General features: G+C 47.5%; 1 protein-coding gene across 1 annotated transcript; it reads left to right on the forward strand.

Moving 5' to 3' along the window:
* LOC108154452 lies at positions 1-828 on the forward strand. Its single transcript, XM_017284724.2, has 2 exons — positions 1-422; positions 489-828. The coding sequence occupies exons 1-2, from the start codon at positions 42-44 to the stop codon at positions 768-770; spliced, it is 663 nt and encodes a 220-aa protein (XP_017140213.1). The 5' UTR covers positions 1-41; the 3' UTR covers positions 771-828.
* The last annotated feature ends 11,061 nt before the right edge of the window (positions 829-11,889 follow it).

Genomic DNA, 11,889 nt, shown 5'->3' on the forward strand with positions numbered 1-11,889 from the left:
TCCATTTCTATCCAACTGTGAGTTCAACGAGAGACCTCGCAATGTTTTCGAAAACCTCCCTGTTGTTGGCGATGCTCGGCCTGGGCCTGGTGATGGGTACTCTGGCCAAAGTAAGGCTTCCAACCACCCCGAAGATCCATCGCCTGGAGCAACAGACAGAGCTTCTGTCTGTCCAGAATCCTGTGGCGACGCAAATGTGCTTCGGCTTTTATGGACCCATCCTGAACAATGTTTCCACCACATACGAGATCAATTACTCGCAGTGCGCCAACAGCTACGATTTTGACAGCCAGAACATATACTGCCGCTGGAACAATACGCTCATTGGATTGTCCCACGAAGGAGACTCTGGCTGCAATACCTTCGTCGATTGCGCCACAATTGTCGACTATGTGGAGGCCTTTGAGTGCTTCGCCAGAGTGGTAAGTGTGAACGATGGCAGTAGATGGAGACGGAGATCACATTTCGGGTGTCTGGCTGTTTTCTAGGGGGCCCAGGAGTCCAAAACGATGTATTCGATTTCAGCAAACGCCACCCAAATAGCTGCCATCATTCAGAGTGATCTTCTTCTTGTGGAGAGCCGATGGGACATATGCGTAAATGATGCCGAGAGGGACTTTGTGGAGGATACGGCTAGCACATATGAGCATTTGAACGCCTGCCTCAATGGAGCTGCTCTGCCAAATGAACCAGTCTCTACAGAAGGACCAAGTACAACAGAAATACCAGATATACAAGGCACAACAGGCTTTAGGATATATTGGAACTAACAAGCTTTTAGTGTAACAAACTTGAAGAGCAAAAAATAAAATAGATTGAGCCTGAGGAGGGAAATCGTTCTAATCAATTCCCACAGCCCAACGCCCCATAGCCCCGGACCACCCGAAATGTCGAGCTGTATCAGTGCCGAAAACGAAACCGAAACTATCCAACTAATTTCTTTTATGTCAACATTTTACGACTGAAGAGTTCCCACAGACAGGCCAAGACCGATATCGGGACGGCTATCAATGGCCTCTGTGCGTGTGCACATCCTTATCCCTATCCTTTGGCATTGCCACACCCCCGGCAACGTGTGGCAGGTACACACGGAAATCAGTTCACCTCTGAGGCCAGGCCAAGAGTTGCCTTTTGAAATGTTGCCGACATTTTCCCAAATTTTGCGCTTAATTAATTGTGAAATATGGGCTGGAAAATCAATTGACAATTGCGAGGTTTTGCTCACAATTGAGTTGTAATCGTAAGCCACGTTATGGCCAAGTTATGCAAGTGAAATCCGGGGCCAAGTAGGCGTCAAACTGTAGCTCTTGTTGTTGCCAAGGATCGTCGAACTCTCTGGATGGGGGCTTCGGCAGCGGCTGCGGCTGCTGCGTCGATACGACGTCGATGGAACGAACTACTCGTACAATTGCCAGTCATGTCTTCATAAATTTTATTGAATTGAACCGCTTGCCGGGCCTGGACGTATACGTGGACGTGGACGTGGACGTGGACAGGTCCAGACCTGGGCAGACGGGGCAGGCAGGCATTCAGTCTTCAACATGCGCCAAAAACATACAAAACGGCTCCGCGTCTGAGCGGAGGAGTCGTCGGAGGGGGAGAAGGATGATGATGGCTTGGGGGTCGGCTCGAATGGGCCGGCCAGCGGGCGGAGGAGCGGAGGAGTGCCTAGAGTCGGTCGGGTCGGCCTTTGGGGCTTGCGTCTATTCCGACCATTTCATCTTTCGCCGACGGCGTATGGCTCATGTTGTACGTAGCCTTAAATTGAATCGTTACAAATTTTGTTGCTCGTTATAGCAAGCGTTTTATTGCTTAACCAGTTTTGGCTCAATACTCAATGCAAAGCAGACGCAGACGCAGACTTCGACATCGCCATCGCCATCGGGATCGGGTCCAGAGCCAAAACCAATCCGGAGATTGTGATCGCTAAATGGTACCGAGTACCGAGTACCGGGTGCCGACTGCCGACTGCCGAGCCCCGAGTCCCAGTTACAGAACCGACCTCGGATCGACACCAGAGGGATGGTGGCCGTGGCCTCCTCAAACGGTAGCCTCTCGGTACGCCCCGGGCTGGGCAGCGTTTAATAACTTCATTAAATGCCCTTTGACATTTATGCCAGACAGACAAGACACACTTATTTATGTCCAGGCACTCTCGCCTATCGCCGGACAGATCGGCGGGACAGGTAGGGACAGGGGAACTCTATAAATTACATAATCATCTGATAATGAAACTGTTTACAAGCCAAGACTCGAGGCCAGCACGCCCACAGTAGCCACCGCGGAGACAGGAAAAAGGTCGCACGGCAGCGGCAGCGGCATCGATCCTCGATTCCTATTCGGTTGTCCTCACGATTAGTCTCTTTTTCTGCTGCTTCATTTAGTTATATTTAATGGTATTCCATTTTTTAAGAAGCAGCCCCGAGTCAGAGCTAATTGCTCTAATTTCCAGCTAAGCAGACGCGATCCTGACATTCCTCTGGGATGGCTGTATCTGTATCTGTATCTCTCGGAGCCATGCCATAAATATCGACTCTTGATCGGATCAGCGATCGCAGCTTGCGCCCGCCGATGCTTATCAAGAGCCAAGAGGGACGGGCGCTGTCCTGGGATCCGAATTTGTCTCCGACTTTTTTGGTTTTTTTCGTTATTTTGTTTGTCTTTTGGCTGTCGTCGGCCCTTTTGGCAAACAATGGTTCTGTGGCCGGCATTTGAATTTGACTTGGCCAAGCTCCAGCCTCAGATTTAGCTAAAGATTTATTACGCCGAATGCCCTACAATCTTGAGGGGACATTGCTCTGGCTGCTCTCTGCTTATCGCAGACCATTCCACTATGGGGGGAGCACGTGGCAACGCTGAGTCGCTGAGCAGTCGAGTAGTAATCAGAACTTTGATAGTACAAACGACTCATAATTGATCGACTAATTGGCGGTAGCGGAGGGAACAGGTCATTTTGACTATTTTAATCTACTAAGAGAGTTTGGTTCCGTACATTATACTGTTAGATATGGGTGCCGCCGTGCTTCTTAGCCGGAATACTGTTCGTCAAGCTTTCGTTTCTTATCAATCCTTCGATTGGAAATAAAAGGAATACAAGAGCATTTAGTGTTCGTCTTGTTTTGAGACTTGTTTTCAGGTCTCTCCCGAACTGCCGCTGTGATTTTTGCGTATTTCGTTCGAGTCTCCCCCAGAAAACAAACCGAAATGTGATCGATATGCGGCGGCCATCCGACAGAACTTCGTTATCGTTTTCATTGTTGCTCCGATCCCTCCGAGCACAGAAAAAAAACAGAATTATTATGTATCTCGAAGCGATTAACAGACGCATTTCAATTTTATTGCGCCAGATCATTATCGGAGCGCGCAGATTGAATGAAACCACAGAAAACCTTTTTTCCCCGTTGTTGTTTCTGCCGCTGAGGCTGAAAACTGTACGACAACAAATCATTAGATCATGATCTTAACAAAATGGTAATAATAAAAACGAAAACAGAAACCGAAGCCGAAGCCGAAACCAGCCAGGCGATTTTGGCATCAAAGACAAACCGAAATTAACATCAAGGCGCGAAGAGAAACTTTCGTTTCCTTTCCAGACTGGGGTCTGATTTCACCCAGTGCCACACTTTGGCCGATGGCAGACCCTAAGCAGAACACCATCCTCATGATCATCCACATGATCATGATCATCATGAGCAGCTAAACGGAGACGTGCCATTGCGGGTGGCTTTGCTGATTAGACAACAAGTGTCTAAGCGGCCTTTTCAAAAGCCAAATCCACTAATGAGATGGCCAAATGCTCATGAAAGACGAACAGAAAAAGAGTCCCAGCCAGAGACCCATTCAGAAGGTGTGAAAATCGATTTGAACACCAGCCGAGGGGCGGAGGCGGAGGCCCCGTGAGCAAATAAATTAATCAAAAGGAAATCGGCGTTAAAAGCAAATGAGTTATCCACCGTTGACGGCTAATTCACATATGATTTATTTTATAAATTAGGCAGCCCAGCAGCCAAGCAGACAAGCAGCCCGGCAGCAGAGATCAAAGATGGCTCGCAGATCGTGGATCGGGGATAGGGAATCGAAGAGCGGAGATCGCACTTAGCTCCATTCGGTTGTCAAATAATCGGCTGGCTTTTTGATCCCACCGCCTCTCAGGTGAGGAGCTCCTCTCTGGTGAGCGTTCACCTGCGACAAAGCACTTCGGAAGCGGCTTCTGTGGCCCAAAACCCAAACGAAACGGTTTAATTTGTTTGTGCAGCGGCAGCGTTTGGTAATGAAACGCTAAGTGGCCAACAGTTGTTTAACCAAGGGCCAAAACTGTTTGCTTTTGCCGGATTCGCCTGACAAATTGTTTGACTCTGACTCCGACTCCCAGACTCTGCTCGAAAATTGGCTGCGAAAAGGGTATTTTTCGGATGAGAAGTCCTCTCCATCCATTCGATTCTCCGAGCGCTGCTCAGCATTTATCAATTTAAGAACACAACTTTATCGCTTAATCCCCGACTTTTCCAATTACGGCACTAAGAATATGTTTTCCCCAGCCCCAGCCTCGCAGTCGCAGCACTGTTTGCTTTGAAATTGATTTACACCAGAGGAGGGTTAACCACCCGTAGCCAGAAAGGGGCAGCCTCTGTTTATCCCATTCGTGCCACCCCTCAACGCGCAGCGCAGCTCTATGATATATGTAATTTTGATAACGAGAGCATTTAACCCAGTGAGAGGCCAGGCCAGGCCGGAGAAAATGCCAGGGCATCCCCAGATTCTCCCATCATTTGCCCGCCTAACGACCGCCAGTTTCAGTCCCACTCCCATTCCAAATCCCTATACCGAAGAGCAAATCCCAAGAACCCACAAACCACCCCCACGCACGAAAGTCTCTGTGGATGGGCCATGGTGGTGGATGGGTGCCAGGGCCACCACATCATCCTGCATCCTGTTGAGCTCCCTCCCTCCGTCTGTCGGCGCATATTAATCCAATTATCATGCACTGTGGACAAAATCACTTAATCGTTTCGAAATGCGGAAGGCCACACCAGAACGGGGTGCCGGGGGGAGGGGCGGGCAGTGGGTTCCATTGGGTACACCGGAATGGTTACACCATAGTATAGTTCCAGCGATTCCTGCTTGGTGCTGCATTTAGTCACTGCTATGCTGATTATGATTGACGGCGACTGCGTCGACGGGACGTACAATAGTTGGAATGTCGCCCTGTGACAGCTTCTAAATTGTTTCTAAATGCAATCATATCGAGATTAGAAATAGAGTTTGGGGAACAACAACAGACTCTTGCATTAGATTAATGATTATAAAAGAGTCTTTCACTGGAGACGGAACGATGGTGGAGTATTTCATAATCATAAGGGTAATATTTACAACAATAGTTTGAAAACTGCCTAAAAAGCATTTTAGAAATATGAAAGAATACATTTGGAACCATTCTTTGCTTATTTTTGGTTAAGTATCCAAATTTTCCTGGGTTCAGTGGTTGGTGATCAATTGGCGAGTTTCTAATTGGTGTATTTTCAACCCTTTCAGATCATAGCTGACCTAAGGAGCAGTCTGAATATCCTCGCATTGAATATCCCACGGGCCTTTAGTGAGAGAGAAACAATTTGATTTAATTAAAAAATTATGGGATTACATATATTAATGCTTGTCAAGGCAATATATATGCAAATTTCCCCATACACACCACCGAGAGAGGAAAAAGCGAAAACAGGATGACAGGCAGCAGACTGCGGCGAGTGTCGCATATTAAAGAATATTTTATTTGCTTTTATTACACAGCACGCCCGCACCGTTCACCCTTACCACTTCCCTCCCCCTCCATTCCCACCACCTTGCTCCTGTCCGGCAATACCTCCGCCCTCCGCTCCGTACTTTCGCCTCCTCTCACGTACCGGAAACTTGCAGCGCAGACGCTGATGATATGGAACAAAACTGAGAAAAAATGACAAGAAAGAAAGGTAGAGTCGTTATTCCGACTATGGGATACCCATTAATTTGTGCCGCCCAAAAGTAAATAGAAAGGAGATGATACTGCTTTCGGATACTGATCGAAATTTGCTGGATTGGTAGATTCTGCCATATATCCAAATTATAGATAGTTGATTTGCGTGATTTCTGTAGCTCCTGCAATGTCTGGGATACAGGCAGACATGGCTATAGGGAATCGACTATTAATTCTGTTCAAGAATAAGTATCTATTACAGATCTATTACATATTTTTGTATAAATATACCCTTGGTACAACACTCTACGACTACCCTGCAAAATCAAAACGTATAAAAGAAAAGGAGACAGAGACGACAGCCCACAATGAGGCTGAGAATCTAATAAATTGTGGCACTGTCACTTGGCTTAGTGAAGGATAACTGGCCACACGCCCTCTGCCAGCAAACAGGACCAGCACCAGCAGCAGCAGCAGCAGCACCAACAAACAGTTACAACAAAGTGTGCAGCAAGGGCTCATCAAAAATTCATAACGCGCCACGTAATAAAAATTATTCAAATTTTTCGCAGCCACCAACGATGGGTCGGAGGCGGTGGCGGAGGCGGGTGCTTGGGTTGATCGTGGGTTTCGGGCAGAGTCAACGAAATTGCGGTGATGTTTCAAAAGGAAGGCTGGCAAAAGGCATGCGAAAAACGCAGGAAAAGGACAAATCACACCCTCGATTATGATGCGCAAACATATATATACTTATATACCCGTATCCTGGTATCCTGGTGTCCCGGCAGGAGAGGAGAGGTCGTCGAGAAGGCAGATTTGGGTTCGAGTTCGGGTGCGGATGCGGACCTGGGTCGTGTGGCCAAACGGAAATTGAATGATTTTGCGCAACAGTCGCGGAAGTTGCTACTTTATAGTCATTTAGTGGTTGGACGACAGCCAGGCAGGACAATGCATCAGGGGCTTATCACATGCCAGGCTTCAGGCCTCTGTCACAAGGGGATTATGGCCAAAAAACCGCACTCGTGAAAGGGCGAGAGTGGGGGGGCGACAGAGTGCCAGAGAATATTGCTAAAAATTTTAGAGAAATCGAAACCTCGGCTAGGATGTCCGATAACAAAATAAAAGTGCCGCAGTCCGACAATGACAGCGCTTGTCGCTTCCAAGAGGCGACGCTGTTTCCGCCGGAAGTGTAATTTGATACTTTTACAGCTTCGCACGAGTATCCCGCGCGCATTGAGCACCGGTAAAGGGGTGCTCCGGTGCTCTCCGGCCGATCTTCATCCTCATCCTCGAGAGGCACGCTAATTTCTGCAATTGACTTTTAAACCTCTGGCGCGGAGGCTGGCCCACTGTCTGGCTGGAGGCTGTGCTACGGCGCCTGTCCGACCGACACAACGCACATAACGAGCTCCTTTTTTGTGCTCAAAAATTGTGCATTTCAATTCAATTTCCTCTTGCATGCGAAATTGCACAGAGATGGGCGGATGGAGGGAGTGAGAGATGGGTTCCTAGACCAGCATTGGACGAGAGCCAGGAGCCAGTAGCCAGTAGCCAGGAACGAGCTGAGAGCTGAATGAATGTCATGGCAATGTGGTGTACACCGATACACCTATACTTGAAAGTGGTACAGTAGTCACAACTTAGGATGGGAAGCCAGAAGAATCTGTTCTCTGTAATCATATAAATTATATAAAACAAAGCGTGTTGGAAGCATTTCTAGTACCTGAAATGTAATTTCTTTACCAACCTTTAATTGTGTCTCGACTTTCTCTGCTAGCCAGTGTCACCTGTGTGTGTGCCATATATTCCCAATTCTGTTGGCCAGTTTCGATGGCCTGTTTTTGGCCATTCAATGAATCGCTTTGGCTCCGGCTCCAGCTCCAGCTCTGGCTCTGTGTCCGACTCTTCTGTCTTCTGTCTTCTGTCTCCGTGGTGATGTCTGTGAGTGAGTGAACTGTCACAATTGACGTGGGGCGTATAAATTTTACATTTAACGAAAACGTAATCGAATTGAGCGCGCCGTATATGGCCAGGCAGAGGAGCCACCACCACTCATCCAGGCAGTCAGGCATCCAGTTAGGCTGGCTAAGCTCTCTCCTCCTCACCCTCACTCTCTTTGGATATATCCCTCTCTCTCTCTCTATATATATATCTCTCTCTCTCTCTGTCCCTCTGTATTATGAAGACATCAGGCGAGGCGCACGGCAATTTGTGGGACGCCACCGAGGAGCATTGGGAGGGTGGACCGTGGACTATGCCAATTTGATGGCAGCATGCACAGAATGCATTTATCAAGCCGGATTGGATTGTTGGCCATCGATGGAGCCTGGTGGGGTTTGGGCTGCCATTCGGTTCCACTCGATTGGGCCATGTGCATTCCCAGGCTCACATTATTAACTGCGCGGATGCGTGTAATGGGCCACCTTGGAAAATAATCATCATAATGCCAGGGACGGGGATGGGGATGGGGATGGGATTGGGGATGGGAAGCGGGAGCGAACATAATCAAGTCGAATTCAAATCCGTGGAGCTACTGTCGCCTGGGGACACATTTGGCCAACGTTTTTCAATCAGCATAAAAATTTATCAAATCAAATTCAAATACCTGAATAAAAACGTGCGAATCAAATGCAAAATACTCGCAGTTACGGCTGATGTATAAAAATCGCATGACAATCAAATGCTGCTGCCGATCCGGATGGAAATGAGCATTCAGGAGGACGGAGACGTGATGTTTGTTCGGGTGCAAAATTTGCATGTGAAAAGAGATTCCGTTTCCATCAAAATGTCGTTTGACTGTGCTAACAAAGTTAAATGGAATTCAAATCGATTAAAATGAAATCAAATCCAATCTCCAATCACCAGGCCAATGGCAGCTTTGTTTGCCTTCTGGGCAAATGGGCAAATCATTGCCGCCGATGGAGGCTGAGGGATATCCATCGTCTGATCCCTGGTTCCCGATTCCGCCAGCTGCTCACAAATCGTTTAACTCAAATTGACTTGTCAATATTTAATTAGGCGTTGGCCGGGTAACAAGATGCGGGCTCTGCTGGCTTTGATGTCTCCTCGCTTCCTGCGGATTAGTTGGCGGTTTCCTTTAGTCTGTGTTTGTCTTTCGCCCTCACTCGCTCAGAGAACACAGACACACAGTATGCATATGTGTGTGTGTTCTATACCATCGCAGGAAGCCACTTGAGGACCTGATTCATCACCACTCGGGCGTATGCGCAACCCAATCACATTCCGAACGGCAACAGCAGCAGCAGCAGCAGCAGCATCAACTTCATCAATCAATCAATCGATCTGGCAAACATTTAACACAATATCTTCTCTTCTCACAATAAATGTCAAATGCTTCTTAATACAATTAAAGACCTTTGCCATTTCGCTGGTACGAGTACTAGCATCCAGGCATCGGGCATTAAGAGGCTTAATTTTTTGCTGCCTCTGACTTTGATTTTGATTTTGATTTTTGGGCAAACGCCTTGTGCCGTCCTTTGTCAAAAGGCACGTGAAAAAAACGTGTCCCATTGACATTCAGCTTGATGAATGATCAGAGAAGCTCTAACAGAGTCCCAGAGACTGGACATGGACCCCGGACCCCGGGCCCTGACTGACTGCTGACACGTGACTGGTAGGGGTATGGCTATGGGTATGTCCAAGGGTCTGTGCTTCTGGCTGGGGGTTGCAATCATTTGATATTTGGCCAGAAAAAGTGTGAGTTATGAACAACAAAACTGCAGAGGGATAATGGGAATAAAGGAAATTGCTGAGATTGTTCTTGATTGTTCTCAAAATATTATAAGGAAAAAGGGTTTGGTTTGATACATTTTTAAGTGAGTTAAGCCCTAGCTGTGGTATTCAATCATCGATTGATAGGGTGTCTAATCGTTGGTTCGATGCCTTTCATGCATATATATTTTGTTGTTCCACAAATGATAAGTTCTTGCCAGATTTCCCATAGATCTCCTATCGTTTTCAGGTCTCTGTCAATGCCCACACCTTTATTTAGCCGCATTTCGTTAACCATATTACCGATGCCACAATTTGCAGTGTTACTGACAAAAGTGTCAATCGATTCGCAGCCCCATGGGAAGACAAACACTTGGCACAGCACGAGCCGGCGCTCACATCCGATCTCATTAGCAGCACTCGCTGTCGTGCCGTCCCGTCCCTTGCGGACAATCTCCATATAAAATTCGATATTTCCATTGATTTTGTATTCGGTTTTCGCAATAGTAAACGGAAATTTCGCACACCGCAGGCGAAACTTTTGCTGTTGTTTCCTGTTGTTGTCAATAACTAATTCGTTTGTCATTTTCCGTTTGCATAACATATCAGCAAACAGAACTAACCGAAGAAGGAGTACCAGTGGGGGCCGCAGCAACCGCAATGCGAGCAACAAAACGCTGGAGAGCTGGAAGGACAAAGTTTTCCCTGTTTGCTGCTTGCTGTCTTGTGGCCGGAGTCCTTGTTGCTGGTTCGTTTATCGTTTTCAGGCCACGACGACAACATTATTGCAAAAATGTTCGAAACATATTGAAAGCTCAATGCAAACAGCGCCGCATCCATCCTTGCCCCCTTGTCGAAGGGCTTTCCACCCTTAGACTGGAAGCTCCTGGTGTTTTCCCTGTGCCGTAGCTGTTATGTAGGCGTTTTCACACACTCCAAGTGTCAATTCTGTCGTGCGGCTCATAAAATGGCTGACACATTTCACACACACACACACGCATGCAGTGGTGGAGCAGAAAGGGGATTAGGAAGAGCACCCAATAGACTGTGGAGTCCCCCTTGGGACTACACTCTTGCCTCAGGCTATGTGAAAATTTTCGCTACCGCTGTGATTTACATTAATTTGCCATTTTTCATGCTGTGCCTGGGCCCAGCACTTGAAATTTATGTCTATGTGGCTTTGGCTGTGAGTGAATCATAAAAAGAACGTCAAGACTTTTTTATGTAAATGATGTCGTGGCGATGAAAAAGGATCAGGCTTTATGCGATGGCCCAAACTATGTCCTGGCTGGCTGTGGGCCATATTATATTCTACGAGTACCATAAAACGGAGAGATGGAGACTTTCAGAGTGCGTGGATGTTTTTGTGCGAGTATCCTGCGACTGCCAACAGGTTCCCTCAAGTGCTGGAGTGCTCGAGTGCTCGAGTGGCTGCTGCGGATTTGCATTTGCAATAACATTTGCCTGCCTGCCTGACAAGCGCCTGCGAAAAAATGTTAATTTAGTGCACGATGCGTTGACATCGACAATGACAACGACAACGACAACGACGTCTTATGCAGATATATCAGTCACTCTCGAATCTTTGGATCTCTGGAGCCTGTGACTGTGGCAGTACCTCTCTGCCTGCCAGGCTGCTTGTCATAAAGCGATCAAGGCGAAGGCTTGACATTTCAATTTGCAAAGCAGAGAGAAGATGAGGCTGAGGCTGAAGACACATCCACATCAACGACATCGAACGACAACGACACGGCGACAGGACAGCATTCGCATTCGCATTCGCATACGCGACGACATGCAAATATGCAAATCGATGCGCTGACAATTTTCAGCCAAATAAAATATTCAATTCCAGCTGAGAATTGCAGCTCTTTCTTCCAATTCCCGATTCCCGATTCCCGACTCTCGATTCCCTAGCTTATCCCGCTCTCCAGCTCTCACGAAGTTTGTTAATTTATTTTTGCCGCGTGCCGCTAAGAAATGCGGCTTGGGGCACACACAATGCTGCCGGCTACAAGCAATTACGAAAAAGTTACTGTAATCCCCGGGTACTGCAATCCTGAGAGTCCTGCGCCTGCTCCCTGTCATAGTTACAAGCGCTAAGCCGCTTACCATTGTTGACTTTCTCATCGGGCTCACTCGGCCTCAGGGGTTGCTCTGCCATGCTTCCATGTTGCCATGTTTGCATAGATCCTTGCCCTTAACTGCTG

This window comes from Drosophila miranda, chromosome 2, assembly GCF_003369915.1.
Source record: "Drosophila miranda strain MSH22 chromosome 2, D.miranda_PacBio2.1, whole genome shotgun sequence".
NCBI classification, from domain to species: domain Eukaryota; kingdom Metazoa; phylum Arthropoda; class Insecta; order Diptera; family Drosophilidae; genus Drosophila; species Drosophila miranda.

Excerpts from the sequence above, each read along its gene's own strand:
- LOC108154452 (XM_017284724.2), top strand. The coding sequence starts at position 42 with ATGTTTTCGAAAACCTCCCTGTTGTTGGCGATGCTCGGCCTGGGCCTG. Across the intron at positions 423-488 it reads TTGAGTGCTTCGCCAGAGTG|GGGGCCCAGGAGTCCAAAAC; the intron begins GTAAGTGTGAAC and ends GCTGTTTTCTAG.